We start from the raw sequence: 27607 nt of genomic DNA on the forward strand, positions 1-27607 counted from the left end.
TCCAGCAAGGCGGCTGCTCTTGGGGCTCCTGGCGGCGTCTCGTCGGTGAGTGAAGAGCCGGGGAGACGGACGAGTGGAGCAGGTGAGTGAGTGAGTGAGACTCCGGGCGGCTCCGAATTCAGTTTTCCTCTACAAACACCCCTCGGTGCAGCCTCGTGGGGGTATGGGCACTGGCCGCCATTAAGTTGCTGCTTCATTCCCGGATGAGGGCCTGAAGCTGGCGGGGCGGGGTGGGTGGTGGTGGTGGAAGAGGTTTGTGGAGCTGGGGACAAACAGGCCAGGCCTCGGGGATGAGGTGCCGGGCCTCGGGGGTGAAGGGCGGCCTGGTCCGGCCCCGGCCTCAGTTCCCTGAGTCACCGCCAATCGGTTTGTTTTGGTTTCGGTTTCGGTTTCGGTTTGTGTTTGTGGAACCGCGGCTTCAGGGCACGGAGTAGGTCGCTCCCAGGGAATACGGCCCCCGCTCTGGAGGCTGGTGGAGGCGGCACATTGATTACTTGTAAGACCGTGGGAGAGCGATTCTGGGGGGCAAAAAAAGTACCCGCGTTTCTCTGACTGTAAAGCTGAAACAAAAATAACATATTGCTGGACATACTGAGCGATTCTTGTTCGGCAGCGGTTTCCAGGAGTACATAGGAATGTGGATTTCGGGAAATAAAACAGTTGTACGCAGGAAAACAGGCCCTTCGGCCCACCATGTCTGTGCCAACAATGATGCCATTCTAAACTAATCGCATCTGCTTGCACATGAACAAACTTCCCAATACACAGGGATTGACTGAAAACTGCCAGTGCGTCTGTTCCTGTTTGCTGTACATTAGCCATGTTGGAAAAGTTAAGTGCACACAGCTCAGGGTGAAAGGATTATGAACCTCTGAACGATCAAGCAATGCCTTCACAGTAACGATAATCTTAGAAGGTAACCAGGAGGAGCCGGTGTCATGTACAACAGATGGGGCATAGATCCATAGAAGTTGTGCAGCATGGAAACCGACCCTTTGATCCAAGCTAACCATATGTCCTAAATTAATTTAATCCCATTTGGCCCACATCCCCCTAAACTGTTCCTATTCATGCACCTATCCTGACCTGGTCTCCGCCCACTGTTTCTGGCAGTTCATTCCGTACAGATACCATGTGAGTTTGCTCGCTGAGCTGGAAGGTTAGTTTTCAGACGTTTCGTCACCATTCTAGGTAACATCATCAGTGAGCCTCCGGTGAAGCGCTGGTGTTATGTCCCGCTTTCTATTTATCTGGTTAGGGTTCCTTGGGTTGGTGATGTCATTTCCTGCATTGGTGATGTCACTTCCTGTTCTTTTTCTCCGGGGATGGTAGATTGATTTGGAGCCAATGTGTTTGTTAATGGAGTTCCGGTTGGAATGCCATGCTTCTAGGAGTTCTCGTGCGTGTCTCTGTTTGGCTTGTCCTAGGATGGATGTGTTGTCCCAATCAAAGTGGTGTCCTTCCTCATCTGTATGTAAGGATACGAGTGATAGTGAGTCATGTCGTTTTGTGGCTAGTTGATGTTCATGTATCCTGGTGGCTAGCTTTCTGCTAGTTTGCCCAATGTAGTGTTTGTCACAGTTCTTGCAAGGTATTTTGTAGATGACGTTTGTTTTATTTGTTGTCTGTATAGGGTCTTTTAAGTTCATTAGCTGCTGTTTTAGTGTGTTGGTGGTTTTGTGGGCTACCCTGATGCCAAGATGTCCAAGTAGTCTGGCAGTCATTTCGGAAATGTCTTTGATGTAGGGGAGAGTGGTTATGGTTTCTGAGCCCGTTTTGTCTGTTTGTTTGGGTTTATTGTTGAGGAATCGGCAGACTGTGTTCATAGGGTACCCATTCTTTTTGAATACGCTGTATAGGTGATTTTCCTCTGCTCTGCGTAGTTCCTCTGTGCTGCAGTGTGTGGTGGCTCGTTGGTATAATGTTCTAATGCAGCTTCTATGAACACAGTCCGCTGATTCCTCAGCAATAAACCCAAACAAACAGACAAAACGGGCTCAGAAACCATAACCACTCTCCCCTACATCAAAGACATTTCTGAAATGACTGCCAGACTACTTGGACATCTTGGCATCAGGGTAGCCCACAAAACCACCAACACACTAAAACAGCAGCTAATGAACTTAAAAGACCCTATACAGACAACAAATAAAACAAACGTCATCTACAAAATACCTTGCAAGAACTGTGACAAACACTATGTTGGACAAACTGGCAGAAAGCTAGCCACCAGAATACATGAACATCAACTAGCCACAAAACGACATGACCCACTATCACTCGTATCCTCACATACAGATGAGGAAGGACACCACTTTGATTGGGACAACACATCCATCCTAGGCCAAGCCAAACAGAGACCGCACAAGAACTCCTAGAAGATGGCATTCCAACCGGAACTCCATCAACAAACACATTGATTTGGAGCCAAGCTACCATCCCCTGAGAAAAAGAACAGGAAATGACATCACCAATGCAGGAAATGACATCACCAACCCAAGGAAACCTAACCAGATAAATAGAAAGCGGGACATAACACCAGCGCTTCGTCGGAGGCTCACTGATGATGTTACCTAGAATGGTGACGAAACGTCTGAAAACTAACCTTCCAGCTCAGCGAGCACACTCACATCCAGAACAGATACCATCCCCTGCGTGAAAAGGTTTCCTCTTGGGTCCCTTTAAAATCTTTTCCCCTCACCTTAAAGCTACTGTCCTTTAGATTTAGAATCCCTTGCCCTGGGGAAAAGACCTTGGCTATTCACCCTATTCATGCCCCTCATGATTTTATAAACTTGCATAAGGCCACCTCTCAGCATCTGAAGCTAAAGGGAAAATAAGGCCAGTGTATACAGCCTTTTGCTGTAGCTCAAATCCTCCAACCCTGGCGGCACCCTTGTGAATCTTTTCTGAACCCCCTCAAGTTTAACAATATTTTTCCTATTGCGGGGTGACCAGCATTGAATGCAGTATTCCAAAAGTGGTGTAACCAATATCCTGTGCAGCTGTAACATGACATTCCCAAATCCTATATGTAGCACACTGACAAGTAAAGGCTGGTATACCAAATGCCTTCATTGACTTATCTACTTGGAACTCCACTTTCAAGGAACTATGAACCTGGTCCTTGAGCTCTTTGTGTTTGGCAACTCTCCCCAGTTTGCCTTACCAAAATGCAATGCCACACATTTATCTGAACTAAACTTCATCTACCATTCCTTAGCCCATCTGATCAACATCCCATTGTACTCTGAGATAACTTCCTTCACTGTCCACTACATCACCAGTTCTGGTATCATCTGCAAACTTACTAACCATTCCCCTTAGGTTCACATCCAAATCATTTATATAAAATGCCAAAAAAATGGACCCAGCACCGATCCTTGTGGCACACCACTGGTCACAGGCCTCCAATCCGAAAAACAATTCTTTACCATCACCTACCTTCTACCTTCAAGTCAGTTTTGTATCCAGGTGGCTATCTGTCACTGGATTCCAAGTGATCTAAACAATTCTCATGACAGAGTTGTGCGGTTAGTTTAAAGGGAGAGTATTGAGCTAAACAGGTCAAAATAACAGGGGAATTGAGAAGTCTTTGGATGTTGCCAGTTGCCAGACACATGAACAGGAATTAAATGGAGGGAGACCCACAACCTTATCAAAAGGTGGAGCAGACTTGAGGGGCTATCCTTTGGTATTTGAGATCAGATTCAGCCAGGGCCTACATTCTTCCACAAGTCTCATTAGCACCAAATTAAGTCATTTCTCCAAAAGCTAAAGCCATTTCAGGAAGCTGGCTGTGTCTGGACATGTGCCCATTAGATGCTAATCCACTGGTTGTCTGCAAACCAGTGAATCTATCCTCCTGCCCTCAAGATGTCACACTGATTTGGTTTATGAATCTCTTGATTAGGAAACTGTAGGTTGCTTGCTTATGGCATGGTAACAAAATTATATTCATATGATTTCTCCAGTAGATAAGACCATAAAAAATCAGAACAGAAGTAGGCTGTTCAGTTCCTCAAGCCTCTCCATCATTCAGTAGGATGGTGGCAAGTCCAGAATTCCTCATGTCCGCTTTCTTGCCCTTTCCATGTAACCCTTGATTCCGCATGGAAGAGACAGCATACCAGTTGATGAGGAATAAACTTGAGGAAGTAATGACAAGAATTACACTGAGGGTGTACTTCCGAGCGGTGGAATAAGAATCTGGTTTGAGACAATGCCCAGTGTGTATCTGTAACTCAGTTCACTCAAAGGGAGATAACAAAGTGTGGAGCTGGATGAACACAGCAGGCCAAGCAGCATCTCAGGAGCACAAAAGCTGACGTTTCGGGCCCAGATCGCTCTCACTCAAAAGTAGGCTCTATTAAGCCCGAAAACAGCTGATTCACCTCACAGGTTCCAGAGATCACTGTTTTGGTCATCACATCCAAGTATTTGATTGATGCAATCAAAAAGGAATACAGTGATAATTGTTGTGCGGCATTTGTAGGATAAGTCAAGGAGCCTTTGTAAGAAGAAAGTCTAACCCTTGCATTACCCTTCAGTTGTCTACATATTCAGTAAGCTGTCATGAATTCGAAAATTGTGTGGTACATGGTCACATTGTGGATTTTTATTTGTATTTACTAATTTACTAATTTAGTTGCAAGGTTCCTGTATAGGGAGCACGAGGCGGTGCTGATACAGTCATCGATGTAGCGGAGGAAGAGGTGGGGTTTAGGGCCTGTGTAGCTATGGAAGGGGGATAGTTCCACGTAACCTACAAAGAGGCAGGCATAGCTTGGGCCTATGTGAGTACCCATGGCCAACCCCTTTGTAGAAAGTGGGAGGAATTGAAAGAGAAGTTGTTGACGTTGAGGACTAGTTTGGATAAGCGGATGAGGGTGTCAGGTTGGGAGGAGGACTGGTTGGGCCTTTGGGACCGGAAGAAGTGGAGGGCCTTTAGGCCATCATGGGGAATGCAGGTGTGTGGGGACTGGACGTCCATGGTAAAGATGAGGCCATGCTCCCACAAGGAGCTCAAACAGTTCATCCACTTCACCAACAACTTCCACCTCAACCTTAAGTTCACCTGGGCCATCTCTAAAACCCCTCTCTCCTTCTTGGACACCACCTCTGTCTCCATCTCTGGCAACCACCTAGAAACCGACATCCATTTCAAGCCCGCCGAGTCCCACAGCTACCTAGAATACACCACCTCCCATCCACCTTTCCGCTAAAATGTCATCCCCCATTCCCAATTCCTTCACCTCCACTGCATCTGCTCCCAGGATGAGGCATTCCTCTTCCGTGCGTCTCAGATGTCCTCGTTTTTCAAGGACCACAACTCTCCACCCCACAACCACGCCCCCCCCCCCCCCCCCATCAACCGCATCCCCAAGTGGTCGAGAACACCCCCGACCGTGTCTCCCACATTTCCACCAACTCATTCCTCACACCCCCCTCCCCGCAATAACAACCAAAACAGAATCCCTTCATCCTCACGTACCACCCAACCACCCTCCGGATCCAACACATCATCCTGCGCTGTCTGCAATCCGACCCCGCCACCCAAGACATTTTTCCCTCTCCACCTTATCTACTTTCTGGAGGGACCACTCTCTTCGTGACTCCCTTGTCTGCTCCACACTCCCCTCCAGCCCCACCACACCGGGCACTTTTTCCTGCAACCGCAGGAAGTGCTACACTTGCCCCTACACCACCCCCCTCCCATGCAAACGCACACACCCCTTGCCCCCATCCAGGCCCCAGAAAGACTTTCCTCATCAAGCAGACGTTCACTTGTACATCTGCTAATATGGTATACTGCATCCGCTGTTCCCGTTGTGGAATCCTCTGCATCGGGGAAACCAAGTGGAGACTTGGGGACCGCCTTGGAGAACACCTACACTTGGTTCACACTAAACCACTGCACCTCCCAGTCGTGAGCCATTTCAATTCCTCCTCCCATTTTGGGCCTCCTGCAGCGACACAACGATGCTACCTGAAGGTTGCAGGAACAGCAACTCATATTCCGCTTGGGAATCCTGCAGCCCAATGGTATCAACGTGGACTTCACAAGCTTCTAAATCTCCCCTCCATCTACCGCCTCCCAAAACCAGCCCGGTTCGTCCCTGCCTCCCTGTCCTTCCTCCCACCTATCCACTCCTCCCACCTCAAGCACCCCCCCACCCCCGTCTCCCACCTACTAACCTCATCCCGGCCCTTGACCTGGCTGTCCTCCTTGGACTGCCCTATCTCCTCCCTACCTCACCACCTTCACTCACCTTTTACTGGTTCCATCCCCGCCTCTTTGACCTGTCTGTCTCCTCTCCTCTATCCATCTTCTATCTGCCTCCCCCGCGCTCTCTGTTTATATCTGAACTCCCTTCCACTCCCCGATTTCTGAAGAAGGGTCCAGGCCGGAAACGTCAGCCTTCCTGCTCCTCTGCTGCTTGACCTGCTGTGTTAGTCCAACTTGTTACCTCAGATTCTCCAGCATCTGCAGTTCCTACTATCTCTGAAACAATCGGTAAAGTGGTTAGTTTCTAGTTTAAGCTGCCTTGGTTCAATTCATCACAAAATCACTTACAAGGCCATGAGAAAGAGAAACAGGAGTAGGCTGTTTGGCTCTGCAAACCTGTTCTGCCATTGAGTAGGCTCATGACAAATCCGTTCATTTTCCTGTCCTTTCCTTGTAACCCTTGTTTATCCTACTCAGGAATTTATCTATCTCAACCTTAAATATAGGTGAGGAATTCCAAATACACTCAACCCCTGAAAGAAGAAATTCTTCCTGTCCTCAACTGGCACTCCTTTATCCTGAGACTGTGCCCTCTGGTCCTAGTCTCTCCCACGAGGGGAAATAGCCTCACAGCAACCTTGTCAACCCATTTAAGAATTCTATATGTTTCAATGCGTTCACCCCATATTCTAATACACACCTCTATCCCAGAGGTGTGTGGGAGTGTGACAGACAGGCCAGTCGCCCTCGACTCCACCCTCATTCCTTATACACATCTGGCCCTTTGGCTGAAAGGTTTATGCCTATTCTATGAGGCCACAAAAACCTGTCCTGTGTCCTCAATGATTATGGTGTCATTAGGAAGGTGAAATTCATTTCGTAGACTACACAAAATTGGCATTATTTGGATCTTCGTTCGATTGAACATTAAATTTTTTGTCAATTTTTACATTTTTGGCATAAAATTTCCCATGTAATGAGCACATTGATAATAACTTATTGTAACTGAATGTAATTAGTAGGAGTAAAATTTTCATAAATAGTGAATTATGGTCACCCCATTCCCGTGATTTAACAATATACTTCCAACTTTAGGCCCAATTTCAATTCTGAGATAAGTAGATTTTCATTGGGCTAAAATTGGGCCATTGATTTTTTTTTCTGGAGCTCATACTAGAGTAATTTAATTGCTGTCTTTATTTTTTGATAAGGATAAGAATTTATTATTGAATGAGCTGTTGTCTCAGGCAGTGCAGTTGATAACATTAGCTTATATTTGCAAACCATCTGAGAGAATTTGTCGTGGTCAAAATCAGCAAGATATGGTTCCAGTTCTGGTTGTAATTCCATGTTTTTACTAATATATGAATGAGTTCAAAGTAAAGACAAATGTTTGAGAGTGTAAAATGGCATCTGTTGAACCTTTATTTTCCACACTTCTGACAGCTTTGAGTTAAATGGATGTTGACTGAGCTGTTTACGTTGATGCTTGACCGACTGTTCAAGCTCTGTTTGGTTATCTGGTTCTGTCTTTTGTGTATAGGAAAGAAATGAACTAATGACTACCTTCGTGTGGGCTGATCTTCTGATCCCGCACTGCTTCTGTTCAATTTACTGTTGTCAGAGTTGAAAAGATGCTGGATACAGGCACTGAGATGGTCTTATATCAGCAGATTAGCCCAGACCCCGACTGTACTTCAGCCTTTTCTCCAATGAGCATCATAACTCAGTGCAATCCTCTCGCCATTTTTACATATTGCTTTCATATACTCGCATTAACCGATTTCCTTTTTCTCTTCCCAGATTTTTGATCTAATTTAACACAATGGTGAGTGACTGAAATTTAATTGTGTAGAAATTTAAATTTGGCTTTAACAAGGGGAAATATTTACTCTTTAGAATCAGTTCATTTTAAAAGTTCAGTCATGGCAGGGCTAGCCATTGTTACACCTCCCTAATTGTCTTTGATATGTTTGGCTTGCAAGGGGACTTACATTACTGTGGGTATGGAGTCACATCCAGGCCAGAATGGATAATCGTGGCAGATCTCTTCCCCAAAGCGGCATTAGTAAACTAGAATGATTTTTGACAACAGTTGATTGGGGAAAGCTTTTGAGACCAGTTTTCAATTTAAATTCCACCAGTTACCAGGATAGGATTTGAACTTGGTCCCTAGAGATGGGCCTCTGGATTATCAGCCCTATGATGTTACCACTACACCCATCTTCCTAGTGAAGTCAACCTGATTAAAGTGGGGGCTGAGGTACAGTGGGTGAAGTAACTTAAAATTTTAAATAAAGCTGAAAATACAGAAACTTTTACATGTTACTGGAATTGGAAGCAGTCATATTGTTTGTAATGAGCTGTGATCCATATTGAACCCAACATAGCTCTGCTTTGGGTGTGAGGTTTTGGCTGTCATTCTTGACATAATAAGTTGCTTATCCCCATCATGCTGATATAATCACCTCTAGATACAATAAGGACTGCAGATGTTCAAAGCAGAGCCTATAGGTGTGAGACTGGGAAAGCGCAGCTGGTCAGGCAGCATCATAGGAGCAGGAAAGTCAATGCTTTGGGCTGAAATCCTTCATGAGGACTCTTGAATTTCCTGTTCCTCTGCTGTCTGACCACCTGTGCTTTTCCAACCTCTCACCTATCGACTAGTCATCTCTAGACTTTGACTGTTCCTTATGTTGGCAGAAAGTGAACTTCTGTCAACTGAATGTGATTTGAGAATAGCTGCCTCAGCATTGGTCTGTGGAAACCTAAGGGAAAAGGAGAACATGTGGTAGCAGGAGAGACACAAGCTGTGATCTTGTTTCATTATAACATGTGATACCTAGCACTAATTTCTAGTTTGTTTGCCTTTGCAGTCTCGAAGATATGACTCGCGAACAACCATATTTTCTCCAGAAGGTGAGCTTCTCTGAGTAGTAGCCTTCTATAAAATGGAAGGTGAAAATAGTTTAATGGTCTGTTGTATCATTGCTCGTTGACTTTTTTTGGTGATAATATAAACTGTTCTCTCCATAAAATAACAGGGAGACTATATCAGGTGGAATATGCTATGGAAGCTATTGGCCATGCTGGAACGTGTCTGGGGATCTTAGCAAATGACGGTGTTCTCTTGGCTGCAGAAAGACGTAACATACACAAGCTCCTGGATGAAGTTTTCTTCTCTGAAAAAATATACAAGTTAAATGAGTATGTATAAACGTAGTACATAACAAATGGCTTGAATTGGACCTTTCAGTTTAAACTTACGGCACAGCCTTTGCTTTAGGTAAACGTGCCTTGGGTTCAGATGACTAAGCGGTGAAGTAATCAAGGTGCTTGAAAGGATTTTGATAAGGAAAAAGTATTTCCTGTCCTCGGTGACCCATACTTTATGCATTTCAGGATAGATATCGGGAAGATAATGGGAAACTAAACCAAGAACTTTAAGGAAGCTCTGCAGGATAGATTTTGTGTAGCAAGAAAGAGAGAGCAGTATTGGTTCAGGTGTATGACCTGGGTAAAGATAGAGATGTTCCACCCTTGCTCAAAACCTGTCACATATCTAATGTTTCCTGGTTCTGATGAAAGGGTGGCACGGCAGTTCAGTGGGTTTCTGCCAGTTGCTCTGGGTTCCTCCCACAGTCCAAAAATGCGCAGTTTACGTGGGTTGGCCGTGCTAAATTGCCCATAGTTTCCAGGGATGCGTAGGATAGGTTTGTTAGCCATGAGAGATTGTGGGTTACAGGGATAGGATTGGGGGAAAGGAATGGGTGGGATGCTCTTCAGAGGTTCGGTGTGGACTTGGGCTTGAAGGGCCTGTTTCCATATGGTAAGAATTCAATGATTCTTCTACAGTTCTATGATCACAGACCTCAGCTGTTAATTATCTCTTGTACTACACAGATGTAGCAATTATTTGCTGAGCTTTTATCCCCCCTCCATTTTCTGATTTTGTTTCAGATTGCCTGCAACTGCTGTATTCTGCTTTTGACTTTTCCTTTAGACAGAAAATGGATTTGAGGTGCAGATCATATATGATAGAATTGAATAATGGAGGAACCTGAATGACATATTCTTCCTATATTCTATGCAACAAGTGGCCTCTGAGGCCAGTAGTTGTCTATGGTTAGAGCTTGTGATTGTCATGCAATTATACAAAACACTTTTAAGAATGCTTCATATTTTTAGTCTTGTTTTATTTGATTAAGTAAGCAGTTAAATAATTATAGAACATAGAACAATTCAGCATAGTACAGGCCCTTTGGCTCATAATGTTGTGTCCAACGTTTACCCTAAATCTAAGGTCTAACTAATCTCCACCCCTACCTTATACTATCATCCATATTCCTATCTAATAGCTGCTTAAATGCCCCTAATGATGCTGATTCCACTACCCTCTCCGACAATGCATTCCACGCCCCTACCACTCTGAGTGAAGAACCTACCTCTGTCTCCTCTATATCTACCTCCACTCACTTTAAAACTGTCCCCTCGTAATAGCTACCTTGACCCTAGGAAAAACGATGCATTGGCTGGGAATCGAACCTGGTCCTCCCATGTGGCAGGTGAGAATGTTACCGCTGAATCACCAGTGCCAGAGGCATTGACAAAGTTCATGTTAGTAGATTACAGTTAGGGGTAGAATTTTCTCTGGGGCCAGTTAGTTCAATTGGCTAGACATCTGGCTTGTGTCACAGTGTGACAACAGCATGTGTTTAATTCCCACACAGGTTGAGGTTACTTTGAAGAACTCTCCATCTCAACCTCTCTCCTTGCTTGAGGCAAGTGATGCTCAGGTTAAAAACCACCTTCTCCAATAAGAGAGCTGCCCTCTGGTCTGCTAAGTCTATGGTGCCTTTACCTTTAGAACTTTCTATATTGTACTTTTGATTCTGTTGATTTTACTTTTATAGCTGAATGCTTGTCTGTTGGAGACGAAAGCTTAAATATAGACTAACATGACCACTTTATATAAAATTTTGTCTTATAGTGACATGGCTTGTAGCGTTGCAGGAATAACATCTGATGCCAATGTCCTCACAAATGAGCTGCGGTTAATTGCTCAGAGGTAAGATTAACTGTTCATTTTGAATGAGATCAACCTCTAAAGTAATCTTCCAACCCTGTTCTAAGTTCTTCTCCTGTTCATTTTAGGCCATTAAAATTGTTCCAATGTCAAACTGCTTCTTGTGCCCTGTTAATATCTTTGTAACGGATGTTTGGCTGCGTGTGGAATCCTCTACCGAGTAAAAATACCCCAGCACTGCCTGAGCGGAAGCATCTGCAATCCCACATTTCTTTTCAGGTGTCCACTAATGCTTCTCCACTTGTGTTGGTGTTGGAGATCCAGCAGTTCCATGTAAGCCTTCAACAATTGTAGCATGAGGCAAATTTAGAATAGAGAAGCTATTTGACCACAGCAACATACTTCAACATTATCTTCCCCAGAACACCCATGCAACCACATAGTGTTTTCAGCCATCTTTTCGTTCCTTTAAAGCTATCAGAATACACATGGTTTAGTGTATAGAACCTGTGCTTTGAGGCAGTGTGCTGTGGCAGATTGCACTGCATCATGTTGCTTTTGTGCAAATCCCAGACTATTCTGGCAGAAGGAGGCCACTCAACCCATCATCTCTGCAGCAGCTTTCCAAATGAATAGTTCTAGTGCTGTCTCTCCACCTTCTCCCTGTCACTGCATTTTGGTTTGATTGATTTTCATTTATTCACACAATGTGGGTTTTGCTGCTAAGGCAAAAGAGATATTTGTTAAAGAGACATTTTGACAGCCACAACATTCGGTGGGGGATATAGGTATATGGACCATGTGCACGCAGATGGAATTAATTTAGAATGGCATCATGATTGGCACAAACATGATGGGCAGAAGGGCCTGTTCCTGTGCTGTCCTGCTCAACATTCAACGTAACGGAGTGATGTTTCTAGGTCACATCAAAGGGAAGCCGGAATCAAGCACATCGCTATGGGTTTAGTGGTGCATGCAAACTAGACTGAGTGTGGGCAACAGACCCCCTTCCCCAAAGGACAGTGTAGACCCAGATGGTCTTAATAACTGTCTCGTAGTTTCATGATCATCATTAGTGAAACTAACTTTTTATTCCAGATTTATTAAAGTAACTGAACTTAATTTCCCCAACTCCCATGATAAGATTTTTTTTCATGTCTTGAAATGATCAGTCCAGGCCTTTAGATTAATTATCCAGTAATGTCATGTCTACATTACCTGACCTTAGACTTCAAAATATATTATCATTGGTTCATTGTGGTTGTGTTAAAGTTTTGAAACATCATCTGGAACATTAAGAGCACATTCTTCCTACTGAATCTACACACATTCAATAAGGTGGCTCATTACTGCCTTCTCTTGAGTGATCCATGATGTGCTACAAATGAGAGTCTTGCCAAAGATGCTCACACCCTAGAAAATGAATAAATGAGAACAAGCTGCCTGCCAGTCTGATGGAGAAAGCATTCTTTAGAACATAGAACAGTACAGCACAGAACAGGCCCTTCAGCCCACAATGTTGTGCCGACCATTGATCCTCAAATATGCACCCTCAAATTTCTGTGACCATATACATGTCCAGCAGTCTCTTAAATGACCCCAATGACCTTGCTTCCACAACTGCTGCTGGCAACGCATTCCACGCTCTCACAACTCTCTGCGTAAAGAACCTGCCTCTGACATCCCCTCTATACTTTCCACCAACCAGCTTAAAACTATGACCCCTCGTGCTAGCCATTTCAGCCCTGGGAAATAGTCTCTGGCTATCAACTCTATCTATGCCTCTCATTATCTTGTATACCTCAATTAGGTCCCCTCTCCTCCTTTTCTCCAATGAAAAGAGACCGAGCTCAGTCAACCTCTCTTCATAAGATAAGCCCTCCAGTCCAGGCAGCATCCTGGTAAACCTCCTCTGAACCCTCTCCAAAGCATCCACATCTTTTCTATAATAGGGCGCCCAGAACTGGACGCAGTATTCCAAGTGCGGTCTAACCAAAGTTTTATAGAGCTGCAACAAGATCTCACGACTCTTAAACTCAATCCCCCTGTTAATGAAAGCCAAAACACCATATGCTTTCTTAACAACCCTGTCCACTTGGGTGGCCATTTTAAGGGATCTATGTATCTGCACACCAAGATCCCTCTGTTCCTCCACGCTGCCAAGAATCCTATCCTTAATCCTGTACTCAGCTTTCAAATTCGACCTTCCAAAATGCATCACCTTGCATTTATCCAGGTTGAACTCCATCTGCCACCTCTCAGCCCATCTCTGCATCCTGTCAATGTCCCGCTGCAGCCTACAACAGCCCTCTACACTGTCAACGACACCTCCGACCTTTGTGTCGTCTGCAAACTTGCTGACCCATTCTTCAATCCCCTCATCCAAGTCATTAATAAAAATTACAAACAGTAGAGGCCCAAGGACAGAGCCCTGTGGAACCCCACTCACCACTTTCTCAAGCAATTTCAGCTGGATTCAGTATCCTTGGGTTGAAAACGTAGCACTATGACTCTGTAATTTTACAGTTTCACATCAAGTGTCATTACCCATAAATAAAGAATTTCTCAATTATCAACATTTAAGTACACTGGAGAGTTATCAACTGTTTGCTTTTTGTAGCAGTAGTGTCAGAATGTTCTTTACGGACAATTTAAGTAACTAAAAAGTAGAAATCTCCCCGCACTTTCCACTCTGTAATACTAGTTCACTTATGCATTCATAGGTATCTCCTTCAGTACCAGGAACCAATTCCCTGTGAACAGTTGGTCACAACACTCTGTGATATCAAACAGGCGTACACACAGTTTGGAGGTAAAGGAGAGTAAAACATATTAAAAATAAAATATAAATGTGTAACCATTAAATTTAAAATTTTATGAAGAACCTATATTGTAAAATTTTTACTGACTTCCAGATGAGTAAGTTCTGTTTTTACAGGGAGTTAATATGGTTTATAGCTGAGTATGTCTACAGTGCTCATCTTCTGCCTTTGAATTTGGAATGTCAGGTTACAACAGCATTTTCTTGCTTTGGAGGAAGTTTGCTCGGTCAGTATTCTTTTCAATTGTGTCGTTAAGATTAACAGTGTTTGAATGACAAAGACAGACTAAATGAATTGGACCTATTAACTGATGCTCAGTTGTACCATTCTTGCCTAATTCAGGGGATGGAGTTTCATTTTCCTTGGGTTGCACAGTGGCTTGGTTAGCACTGCTGCCTCTCAGCGCCAGAGACCCGGATTCAATTCTGTGTTTGGGAAACTTGTCTGTGTGGAATTTGCGCATTCTCCCCACGTTTGCATGGGTTTTCTCTGGGTGCTCCAGTCTCTTCCTCCAGTCCAAACACGTACAGGTTTGGTGGATTAACCATGGGATATGCAGGTCTAGGGTAGGAGGGTGGGTGGGTCTGGATGGGATGCTGTTTGGAGGTGGGAGCTCAATGGGCCAAATAACCTGCTTCCAGACTCTTGGGATTCTATGATTCTATGACTGCCATGATGTGGAGGTGCCAATTTTGGACCAGGGTGGACCAGATCAGAAATGGCATGACACCAGGTTATAGTTCAACAAGCTTATTCAAAATCACAAGTTTTCAGAGTGCTGCTGCTTTGTCGTGTGACTTCTGACTTTATAATTGTCATGACATTTCAGTACGATGGCAAGGAGCATGTATTGATGCTGCCATTCAAATGCAACATTAAACCTAGATACTGTTTGAAGTAAAAGATGATAAGTCACCTGAAATGTCTCGGTTAAGAAGTGGAGAATTTTTGCAGGATGGAGACTGCAGTTTTTAAATTCTCTCTCTACCCTATGTTTATTAGCACTCATCTTCAAAGGACTTATTTTAAAACTGAAGAGAAGTGGGTTGTTGATCTAAGGGTATAATTCTCATATTGGGGTTTTTGCATCACGGAATGTGAGATGTCTCAGATTCGGTTCCCAGACGAGGCTGATTTCGAGGTACAGAGGATGTTCACCAGGATGTTGCCGGGGATGGAAAAATTGAGCTATAACAAGATACTAGATAGGCTTGGTTAGTTTTTCTTTCGAACAGAGAAGAGGGGGAATGTGTTTGAGGTGTTTAACATTGTGAGGGATAAGGACAGGGTGAATAGAGAGCAGCTGTTATCCTTGGTTGAGGGGTCAATTACAAGAGGGCTTAGTTTTAGGGTAAGGGTAGGAGATTGAGGGGATTTGAAAAAAAAACTTTTTGTTCAGTGTGTGGTGGGAATCTAAATGCACTGCCTGGGAAGGTATCGGAGGCTGGAACTGTTATAACCTTTTTAAAAATAAATTGAATGAGCCCTTCAAATATCATAACATTCAAGAATATGAGACAAGTGCAGGAAATTGGAATAAGCACACTTATTGTGGTAGTTCTGTCAATGCAGACTTAGTGGATTGAAGGGCTCTTTCTGCGCTGTATGAACCTATGGAGAATGACTTCAATTTGTGTGGCTCTGATTGAGGTACACAGGGAAATAACTGGTTTGTGATGAATATTCAGCTTGATCTGTTTGTGATCACTGAGCACAAGCATGTGCTAAAAGATAATCATCACCTGAGCTATTAAGGAACAACTAATCAGAGTGGACTCGGTGCTGACTGGCAGACACCAGAGATGGCCATTTTGTGTGTTTTTGGGTATTATATAACCTGTTCTCCATTGGCCAGATACCTCTGTCATACTTGGATTTCTTAAAGGGATTTGCAGCCGCAAATCCAACAGCTTTAATGCACAAATTAGGAACAGGTAATGTCATATCAGGAGTGAACAATTCATTGATCTGTTTGTTTCACTATTCAATTTATTTTGGTATGAACCCCTTAGAGACTAACAACGTGCAGAAAAGTATTCACATTTATGGTGGTTGACTGGAAGGATCGTCTGAAAAGATTTTCAGTTTCAAGGCTATATTGTGATAAATAAGTTAAATCTACACTAATGTTTCAGTTTGCAATGTATGCACTATGTGAGAGAAAATATTCTCCTTTTAACATTTTATTCTAATGTATCTAGCCCAAAGATAATCTAAACATACTTCCTTTTTCCTCTTCCTAGCCTGATAACCTCTAATGCTTGTACTGGCTCTCATGGTGAGGGTTACCCTACAGATCCTTCCTCTAACCAAAGCTAGGAAAATCTTCCATTCTAATTGCAGTTCTCATGAACTTAGTCTCTTTGATTCAAGTGTGTGTTCCATCTTCATTTTGCATAATGTGCAGTAGAGATTGGCTACCTCTCTTTCCTTGATTCTTGCACGCAACATACAGAGTCATACAACATGGAAACAGACTCTTTGGTCCACCTCGTTGACATCCCAATCTGACCTAGTTCCATTTGCCAGCATTTGGCCCATAGCTCTCGAAACCCTTCCTATACATTTACCGATCCAGATGCCAGATGTACCCATCTCCATCACTGCCTTTGGCAGCTGGTTCTGTACATGCGCCACTCTCTGTGTGAAAAAACCATCCCTCAGGCTGTTTTTCAGTCTTTCAGCTCTCACTTTAAACCTATGCCCTCTAGTTTTGGACTCCCCCATGCTAGGAAAAAGACTTTGGCTATTCACCTTATCCATGCCGCTCATGATTTTATAAACTTCTAAAAGGTCATCTCTCAGCCTCTGAAGCTACAGGGAAAGTATTCCTAACTTATTCAGCCTCTCCCGATAGCTCAAACCCTCCAGTCCCAGCACCAGCGTTGTAAGCCTTTTCTGTGCCCTTTCAAGTTTAACAGTATCCTTTCTATAGAAGGGCGGCCACACTGGTATGCAAATTCTGAAAGTAGCCTCACTAATATCCTGCACAGCCACAATGTTACGTTCCAATTCCTATACTCAATGTTTTGACCAATGAAGGCAAATGTGCCAAATACCTTGTTCACTACCATGTCTACCTCAAACTCTACCTTCAAATACGCACATGCACCCTTAGGTCTCTTTGTTCGGCAACACTCCCCTGGGCCCTACAGTTAGCTATATCAGTCCTGACCTGATTTGCCTTACCAAAACGCAACACCTCACATTTATCTAAATTACACTCCATCTGCCACTCCTCAGCCATTGGCTCATCTGATCAAGGTGCTGTGGTATTCTTAGATAACCACCTTCACTGTCCACTGCACCATCTATTTAGGTGCCATCTGCAAACCTACTAACCATTCCTACTATATTCACATACAAATCATTTATATAAATTACAAAAAGCAGTGGACCCAGCACTAATTCCTGTGTCACACTGGTCACAGTCCTCCATTCCAGAAAGCAATCCTCTACCCCACCCTCTGTCCTAGATCCTCAAGCATCATAACTGGTCTCCCATGCAGAACCTTGTCAAATGCTTTGCTGAAGTCCATGCGGGCAACGTCTACTGCCCTGCCTTCCATTTTCTCTGCCATCTATTCAAAAAAACTCAATCAGGTTAATGAGATATGATTTCCTATGTTGACTATCCCTAATCAATCTTCGCCTTTCCAAATGCATGTAAATCCTGTCTCTCAGAATCCTTTCCAGCATCATACCTACTGCCGACATAAGGCTCACTGGCCTACAGTTCCCTGGCTTTCCTTACAGCCTTTCTTAAACAATGGCACCATATTAGCCAACCTTCAGTCTTCCAGGACCTCTGATACAAATATTACAGCATGAGGCCCATCAATTTCTTCCCTAGCTTCCCACAGAGTTCTGGGAAACACTGATCGGGTCTTGCAGATTTATCTCATTTTGTGTTTTAAGATCTCCACAAGTTTTTAATTGGAGTAAGGCAGTTTTTAAATGGTATGAGGCAATAACTTGCTAAAATTGATAGGAGTAAACTGTTCTTCAGTAACGGGACGTTGATAAGTGGGAGGCTTTCAAAAGTACGATAACGAGAGTTCGGAGTCGTCGTGTTCTCGCTGGAGTGAAAGGTAAGGCTGGTAGGATTAGAGAACAATGGATGAATAAAAATATTGAGGTTTTAGTTGAGAATAAAAAGGAATCATTAGTAGATATAGACAATTGGGTTCAAATGAATCTCTTGAACAGGATAAAGAGCGTGGAGCATTCTTAAGGCGATCAGGACAGCAAGGAGAGGATATGAGATAGCCTTGTCAAATAAGGTTAAGGATAATCCAAGGAAGATTCTTCAGGTGCTTTAAGAGCAAGAGAGCAACTGGAAAGAGAGTATGGCCCCTTAAAGATTAAAGACATATTAAATCAGCGATAATAGGATTTGCAAATGCTGGAGAATCCGAGATGACAAAGTGTGGAGCTGGATGAACACAGCAGGCCAAGCAGGAAAGCTGACATTTTGGCCTAGACGTGAAGGGTCTAGGCCCGAAACCTCAGCTTTCCTGCTCCTAAGACACATCAAATGACTATTCCACAGTTTTTACTGTGAAGAAAGAAATGGAGGCTTGAGAATTCAGGGAAATAAATATAGCTGTTTTGAAAGCTGTTCCCATTACAGAAGAGGAAATGCTAGAGGTCTTAGCAAATATAAAGGTAGATAATTCTCTGTGGCCTGTATCCCATGACTCTGAGATTAGGTGACCGTTTCGCCAAGTTTCTCTGCCTGGCCCATAATGGCCAACCTAACCTCCGGTCACTGCCCATTTCAACTCCCCATCCCACTCCCCCTCCAACTTGTCCGTCCTCAGCCAACTCCAGTCTCTGTGACTCAACACTAATTTGAAGAACAGCACCTTATCTTCCACTTGGACATGCTACAGCTTGGAGAACTGAACATGCAGTTCTCTAATTTCAAGTAACCTTGCCACCCAACCCCCTTCCAGCCCCACCACTACCCTCCCATTCCACTTTCTGTCCCCCGTTGCAGTCACCAACCATATCTACTGCCAATATCTATCCATCACCACCATTCACGCTCCACCCCTTTATCTGCAGCCCCCCCTACTTCCATATCCAGTCCTGAAGCAGGGTATTACCCAAAACATTGACTGCTCCTGGCCTGCTGTGTTCTTCCAACCTGTTTACCTTGTATTCAGCGTGTACAGTTGTTTTTTGTTTCTTCCCTAGTTTCTATGCCTTTCTCCCAGTAAATACTAATATGAAATATTTGTTTAGTATCTCAGTATCTTCTGTGCTTCCACACATAAGTAGCTGCAGTTGTCTTTAGGGGCTCTGCTCTCTCTTGAATTACTTTTGTCTCCAATGTTCTTATACAATCTTTTCATATTCTCCTTAACTCTTTGCAAAAGCATCTCATGTTTTCTTTTTGCCCTCCTGATTTCCCTCTTAAGTATACTCCTCTAGGGATTCATTCAATCCTAGTTGATTATATCTTTTGTATGCCTCCATATTTTTCTTGACCAGAGCCTCAATTTCTCTAGTCATCCAGTGTTCCCTACATGTACCAGCCTTGCACCTTCATACTAACAAGAGCTTCTCTGTAAATCTAAGATTTTCTTAAGTAAATCGTGTAAGCTGCTACTATCATGAATTTTTGTGATCTGTTCTCCATGATAACTTGAATCATGTGGGTCTTTTAACAGGTAGAAATCTGAAGATTTGTTTTCTAAACCCCAATTCTATTCCACCCTGAAATTAAGTAGACAATTTAAAACATGACCATTTTCAAATCCTAACATTCCTAATGCCTCACTGTAAGTCTTGAAGTCTAACAGCCCAATCACTGTTAGCACAGTTGTTTATAGGTGTAAATATGTCACAATTTCTTGTCAGTAAAACAATGTGGACTCACCTTTAACAACAAAGCCTCCCAAGTTTGTTAGCTGACAGAATTCAGAATATGGCCCAAGACCTCTTTTATTCCCCAAATTTGAAAAGACACTCCAAAACAAAACAGTCTTAGAAACTTCATATGCATTTACTGAGTGCAGCTTAATTCTACAACCCTTCCCCGACCCCAGCCATAACCAAACAAAAGGGTTCAGACTGTGAGCCCTGGTGGAGCTTTACAATCAGGTGATGGAGAGCCTATAGACTTCCTGACTGTTCACCACCTCAATTAAGTCAAGACTGAGGATTTTCTGTGTGTCCTCCCTGCCCAGAGGTCACTGAGGCCCAAACTTGTATGGGGTGGGCATTATGCCATGTATGGTGGCTGTCAGGTAAATCTTGGATGTGTTGTCCAGTCATCACCCCTTCCCCTGTAGAGGAATATCCTGCTGAAAGAGACCCCTACACCCATCTTTCATTGATCACAGCCAATCTGACTTGCTGTTCTGCTTTCCGGGGCCTGCTGCAATCATCACAGGGTCATTGCAAGGATGAAACCGTAATCAGCAACGCAGGGAGGCAGGCCCAGAAACCCTTACAACAGACAGCAGACTTCCTGCATGACATAAATCCCATTAGATTTAATGCTGTATTGTTGTTTCAAAGTCTCTGGATGATAATGCTTTGTGCAGAATGACTGTCATATTTACCTGCCTTGGGACCTGATTGCCTAGTGATATTGGGATCAAGGAAGTCTGGGGGTTCGGGTTCAAATCCTACTATGGCAGATGGTGGAATTTGAACCCAATAGTAATCTGGAATTAAGAATTTGCTGATGACGACAAAACCATTGTCGATTGTTGGAAAAACCCATCTGGTTCACTGATGTCCTTTAGAGAAAGAAATCTGCCATTGCTACCAAGTCTGGCCTACATGTGACTCCAGACCCACAACAATGTGATTGATTCCCATCCATCCTCCGAAATGCCCTAAGAAGCCACTTAGTTCAAAGAGAACTAGGGATGGGCAATAAATGCTGACCAGCTAGTAATGCACATGTCCTATTAGTGAATAAAACAAATACAACACCTACCCATTCGATGGAATTTACTGATCCTGAGATTGTTTGAGCAGTTTGACAGAGGTGCTGAATAATTGCAAGTTTTTCTTATTTTGAATGTATGTGTTTAAACTTTGCATTGTCTTGTCATGGCAATCTGTATTTAACTGACAGGAAAGCGTCCTTTTGGTGTTTCTCTGCTGTACATGGGATGGGACAAGCACTATGGCTATCAGTTATATCAGAGTGACCCCAGTGGAAATTATGGAGGATGGAAAGCCACATGTATTGGGAATAACAGTGCTGTAAGTACCTTAATGAAGGACATAGTGACTTAGTGATGTGAGTGGTAAGCGGTGGTCATATGTTGTTTTGATCCTAATATTCCCAATGCATAGCTTGCAGAATTAGTTCATAGTGATTAGTGCAATAAATATTTATAAAAACGTAACTAAAGAATTTATTATAGAAAATATTTCAAGTGACTTCTAACATTGAATTTGGTTTTTAAATGCCACAAAGGTCCCCTATTTTTCACTGCGATGCTCCATTTTGAGACATTCACCCGAAGGTGAAGGTGAATTAGTCATGAGGGCATTCTAGTGGCAGCAATCAGCTTTGCCTGCACTGCAGAAGTAACACTACAGATGTTCGACATCAGCAAAAAATACTGTTGGAATCTTCAGGGCAGGCAGCGCCTGTGTGCAAAATATTCAGGGATCCTGCCCATGATGGGTTACCTGGAATGTTAACTCTCTCACCACAGGTACTGTCAAATCTGCTGAAAGTTACCTGGGGTCTAATGTGAGCACATTCTCTAAACTATGTAAAATATTTGCCATTGTTTGTTCTTGTTTTTATTGACTAGACTGATGCAACAGTACACCAGGATGAGAAAAGATACATTCCGTGTGTCCACTCTTTCCAAAAATGAGAACTGGAGGAGTCACCCTACTTACTAACCTGTAATGTTGCCAACTCCTCTGGTGCTGCTAATTCCTGGGGTATTGCTGACTCCAATGCTATTGCTGATCTGTGATGAATAGAAGAAAATCTGACCAGATTCAGAAGAAAGTCAGAATTGACTCCATAATTTCCTAAAACAACCAAGTTACGGATTTTGTTTCAGTTGACTAAAGCTTGTCTAGGTTCTAACTAATATCCCTGTGTCTTAAAAACTTATTTACATTGGAGTCAAGAGTCGAAGCAGACCCTTGACCCCTCGCTGCTCTGCCATTCAATGAGACTGTGATTGATTTGATTAATCCACATTCCTGCTATCCCTGTTACCCGTTTATGTGCTTATAAAATTGAATCCTGCATCAAAATTATGTTGTCATATTCTATCCCCCTTGCTAATCACTCCTGTCCTGTCTGACCCACTATTAACTACTGAGTCCTCCCGTGCCTGCAGTTTCAAAACTCATCCTGCTGTGGTAAGTCACTGCATGATCCTATTACTGTCAGTATCTGTTAGCACCTTCAGAACTCTTCCAGAGCATTCCGATCCTTTCGCACTCCCCTTTCTGTTCCTTGTCACCGCGTCATTGGTGATTGTGTCTTTAGGTGTTCAGACCCAATCCCTTGACGTTTCCTTCCTGAAAGCCTCTTTAGGCCAGCACATATAATGGTGTCAGTTTCTTTTTCCATTTATCTTGTGTCTGACTTGGATATTTTTTTTCTCTGTTACAGCCATGCTGTAATTGCAAGTTGCTGTTGTATAGTAGGCCCCAATGTACAAGGCTGATAGAACCTTCGCTGATAAGTCCCGTAGGTGGCTGACTGCACGTTCGCACTGTGCTGCTGCTGCTGCTGCTGCTGGCTGACTGAGCTATATTAGTGAATGACAGTTAGCAGAAACTTGGGCGCAGTGGCTCACTGATTAGCACTGCTGCCTTACGGTACCAGAAACCCACGTTGAATTCTGGCCTTGGGTGACCGATTGTTTGGAACTTATATATTTTCCCTGTCCCTGGGTGGGTTTCTGCCAAGTGTTCCGGTTTCCGCATTTCATCAATGCTTAGGAGCAATCAAATGGTTGGTTTTCAAACTGATTCAGTCAAAACCTGGGGTTGTGATTTGCACACTGTCCCACTTGCAGTATCTGGCTGTCTTGCTTCCTTCCACTCACTCGATTTCCTACAAGTGAAGGAGTGGACAGCAAGCGGAAAGAAAGGAGTGAGGGGTCAGTGGGGTCTATGTTAGTCATTTACAAATGTACTTCTGAGTTGAGTGGTTGGGTACTATCCTATTCTGGGCATACATCAGTGATATTGTGAGCACAAAATTCCTGTTTGCAGTAGTAAGAGATGTGATCAAAATTGACCACTGCGTTTCCACATTAGTGACTGCATTTTAAAGTACTTCATTGATTCTAAAGCAATTGAGACATCATTTGGTTGTTAAAATAGTGATTTAAATGCATTTTTTCTTTTTATTGGAAATCTAATCAGAAATTTTGCAACTAACAATGACCGTGTTTTAAGATTTCAGTCTTTGGATGATGTGGTTGATGATGCCTTGAAGCCAGCAAATGAATTTCTTTGTTAATCTTTTTCATTGTATGTTCCAGGCTGCAGTTTCTATGCTGAAACAAGACTTCAAAGAAGGAGAAATGACTTTGGAGTCAGCACTTGCATTAGCAATTAAAGTGTTGAATAAGACCATGGACGTTAGTAAACTATCAGCCGAAAAGGGTAAGGGGAATGGAGTATTGTAAGCTTTTGTCCCAGCCTTCTTTAGCATGTCAGAAATGAAAGGCTGTACTTCACAAAAGTTGGAAAACACCATACTCCTAAAAGTTATCATTTTCAGAAATTAATACAATGAAGTCTCAAGATTTTTTGGGCAAATTGGAACAAAACCTCATTCACTGACTTTTGTGCAGTTAGAAAGATCTATATTGAAGCAAAATAAAAACCTGTAAAAGCCTAGAAGGTTTTATAAACATGGAATTAATTTCCCCAGTTGTATTGACCTCACAAAGGTGTGGTAAGAAATCATTTAAAGCAGGTTAAGTTCCTGGTTCAATCCCTGTTTTCTAAGTTCTTCACTTTGATCATAAAATCATGGCTTTAACTCCATTCTCTCCCTCTGTCCCCTAATGTTGTGGCTCACTACAGTTGACTGGCTGTAACCCGCAGAGATGACAAAACCACTCTGGGCTGTCAGTCTCAAATGATTACTTTTCTCAGCTGTTGAACATATTGATGTCAGTGGGGTCAGACCAAGTGTCTGCTCCCATGGTTGGAAATCCTACAGTGCCCAGGATCCATCGTAATTGGCAGCTTGAGTGAGATTATCTGAGAGAACTGGTCAGTGAAGGTATTGGTGCAAATCTGTTTGTCTTGAAGAATGATTGGAGCGCAATTTCTCCCTCACTGTGGGAATCCCAAATGATACTGGCCAATCACACTGAAATCAGACTCTATTTAAATGCTGCTGTTACCACTGGCTATCCAAATTAGCCTGCCATTATGTCTTTTATCATCTTCATCTTTCAGAGCTGCATTCCAAAGTCCTTCCAAATGAAACAGGCATCCATAGCACACTCCAACTATTTGAGGGATGAGCTAGAAATGAGAGTGCTTTTGTTACCTGTTGGCTGTGTTGCTTACATTATTCTTTTTGATAAAACCCCTTTCAACTTGAGTGACTGTTGAAATTGAAATAAATTTTATAATTGAAATTTTTGCTTTTGTGCCACAGTGGAGATTGCAACGCTGACCCGAGAAAATGGAAAAACTCGCATCAAGGTTCTGAAACAGAAAGAAGTGGAGGTTTTGATTAAGCAGCATGAGGAAGAAGAGGCAAAGTCTGAACGTGAGAAAAAAGAAAAGGAGCAAAAAGAGAAGGAGAAATAGAACAGCAAGTTAATTGAGCTGCAGGTTCATGTTCCAGTAAGACTGGAAGTTTGCTGGAAATCTGAATGACTGCAGTGTCTTCAGGAGAGAATTAGATAAACCAGACAGAACTAAACTTCTTGTATACTTCGCACACCAATTGTATATGCACTAAGGATTACCAGTTGGGTTTTTAAAATAAAGAATAAAGGCAAAAATAAGTGTTTCTCATGCATTTATTTCACACACTGTTGGCAAATAGAAGATAGAAATGCTCTATCAAGCCTTCTGCTACAAACACTGTCTTTAAATGGTACATGGGAAGTGCTTAGTATTGCCAGTTGGATGCACTGAGCTGGTGATGGTTCTGAAGGGTGTAAATTATTGGGAATTTGGGAGTGAGGCAGTGCTGCTGTCCAGAATGGGAAACACACCGATGAGAAGTTATGATCCAGTTTAAAACAAGATTTACAATTTAGCCTGACAATTTTAATTGCTGTACTTTATTAGGTTAAATGTTTGCTTTCTAAGGGCCGAGCCCCTGAATAGCATAAGGTTCAATAGGTTTAACAATTTACGCTGAGTGGTACCTCACCCAGGAGGCAGGAGTTGTGCTCCTGTGGTTGGTCTTTACTGTTCAGCTCACCAGATCCAGGTGACTCACTGCGTCGTTGTATTGGCTGTTTTCTCTCCCGTTGTCCTGTCTGTTCCTTTCAGAAGGAAATTATGATCCCAGTTGATAGTAGTACGGGACAAGTCAGATACTAGGTCAATGGGCTGAGGAGTGCTAGATGCAGTGTAATTTAGATAGGTGTTGCATTTTTCTAAGCAAACCAGGGGTGGACTTGCACAGTTAATGGTAGGGATAATATTGTTGAACAGACACCCCTCGGTATTCAAATATATAGTTCCTTGAACATAGTGTCACGGGTAGACAGAATGGTAAAGACAATGTTTGGCACTCTTGTCTTCATTGGTCTTGGTATTGAGTACAGGAGTTGGGCCGTCATGTGACTGTACAGGACATTGCTGAGGCCACTTCGGAGTACTGCGTACAGCTGTGGTCACCCTGTTACAGAAAGGATATTACTAAATTGGAAATGATGTAGAAAATATGTATAAGGATAGGAACTACATATGCTGGAGAATCTGAGATGGATGAACACAGCAGGCCAAGCAGCATCAGAGGAGGAGGAAGGCTGGTGTTTGGGGCCTAGACTGTTCTTCAGAAATGTGGGAGGGGAAGGGGGTACTGAAATAAATAGGGAGAGAGGGGGAGGTGGATAAAAGATGGAGAGAGGAGACAGATAGGTCAAAGAGGTGGGGATGGAGCCACTAAAGGTGAGTGTAGGTGGGGAGTTAGGGAAGAGATAGGTCCGTCCAGGGAGGATGGACAGATCAAGGGGACAGGATGAGGTTAGTAGGTAGGAGATGGGGAGTGGGGCTTGAGGTGGGAGGAGGGGAAAGGTGAGGGGAAGAACAGGTTAGGGAGGCGGGGACAAGCTGGGCTGGTTTTGGGATGCAGTAGGGGGAGGGGAGATTTTGAAGCTTGTGAAGTTCACATTGATACCATTGGGCTGCAGGGTTCCCAAGCGGAATATGAGTTGCTGCTCCTGCAACCTTCGGGTGGCATCGTTGTGGCACTGCAGGAGGCCCAGGATATCGTCTGAGGAATGGGAAGGGAAGTTGAAATGGTTCACAACTGGGCGGTGCAGTTGTTTATTGTGAACCATGTGTGGGTGTTCTGCAAAGCAGTCCCCAAGCCTCCGTTTGGTTTCCCTGATGTAGAGGAGGCCATAACGGGTACAGCGGATGCAGTATACCATATTAGCAGATGTGCAGGTGAACATCTGCTTGATGTGGAAAGCCTCCTTGTGCTCTGGGATGGGGGTGAGAGGGGCAGGTGTAGCATTTCCTGCGGTTGCAGGGAATAGTGCTGGGTATGGTGGGGCTGGAGGAGAGTGTGGAGCGGACAGGGGAGTCATGGAGAGAGTGGTTCCTCCGGAAAGCAGATAAGGGTGGGGAGGGAAAAATGTCTTGGGTGGTGGGGTCGGATTGCAGATGGCAGAAATGTCGGATGATGATGCGTTGGATCCAGAGATTGGTTGGGTGGTACATGAGGGTGAGGGGGATTCTGTTTTGGTTGTTATTGAGAGGAAGGGGTGTGAGGGATGAGTTGCAGGAAATGCGGGAGACACAGTTGAGGGTATTCTTGACCACTGGGGTGGGGGGGGGTGGGGGGAAATTGCAGTCCTTGAAAAACGAGGACATCTGAGATGTACAGGAGTGAAATGCCTCATCCTGGGAGCAGGTGCGGTGGAGACAAAGGAATTGGGAATAGGGGATGGCATTTTTGCAGGAAGGTGGGTGGGAGGAGCTGTATTCTAGGTAGCTGTGGGAGTCGGCAGGCTTGAAATGCATATTTGGTTTCTAGGTGGTTGCCAGAGATGGAAACAGAGAGATCCAGGAAGGAGAAAGAGGTATTAGAAATGGCCCAGGTGAATTTAAGGTCAGGTTGGAAGGTGTGGGTGAAGTGGATGAACTGTTCGAGCTCCTCGTGGGAGCACGAGGCGGTGCTGATACAGTCATCGATATAGCGGAGGAAGAGGTGGGGTTTAGGGCCTGTGTAGGAACAGAAGAGAGATTGTTCCACATAACCTACAAAGAGGCAGGCATAGCTTGACCCATGCGGGTACCCATGGTCACCCTCTTTGTCTGTAGGAAGTGAAAGGAATTGAAAGTTGTTTAGAGTGAGGATGAGTT

General features: G+C 43.6%; 1 protein-coding gene across 2 annotated transcripts; it reads left to right on the top strand.

Moving 5' to 3' along the window:
• Positions 1–25065, top strand: psma4 (proteasome 20S subunit alpha 4). 2 transcript variants are annotated; one of them, XM_048520886.2, is made up of 9 exons: positions 1–82; positions 8033–8057; positions 9106–9148; positions 9274–9436; positions 11220–11297; positions 13979–14067; positions 21177–21307; positions 23575–23698; positions 24711–25065. In XM_048520886.2, exons 2-9 carry the CDS (start codon positions 8055–8057, stop codon positions 24863–24865), a joined length of 786 nt encoding a protein of 261 aa, XP_048376843.1. In that variant the 5' UTR covers positions 1–82; positions 8033–8054; the 3' UTR covers positions 24866–25065. The 2 variants fall into 2 exon arrangements, with proteins under 2 accessions (XP_048376843.1, XP_048376844.1); XM_048520887.2 differs by lacking the exon at positions 1–82 and adding an exon at positions 115–161.
• Positions 25066–27607: the final 2542 nt, after the last annotated feature.

This window comes from Stegostoma tigrinum, chromosome 36, assembly GCF_030684315.1.
Source record: "Stegostoma tigrinum isolate sSteTig4 chromosome 36, sSteTig4.hap1, whole genome shotgun sequence".
NCBI lineage: Eukaryota > Metazoa > Chordata > Chondrichthyes > Orectolobiformes > Stegostomatidae > Stegostoma > Stegostoma tigrinum.

Excerpts from the sequence above, each read along its gene's own strand:
- psma4 (XM_048520886.2), top strand. Across the intron at positions 9,149-9,273 it reads AACCATATTTTCTCCAGAAG|GGAGACTATATCAGGTGGAA; the intron begins GTGAGCTTCTCT and ends ATAAAATAACAG. Across the intron at positions 23,699-24,710 it reads TAAACTATCAGCCGAAAAGG|TGGAGATTGCAACGCTGACC; the intron begins GTAAGGGGAATG and ends TTTGTGCCACAG.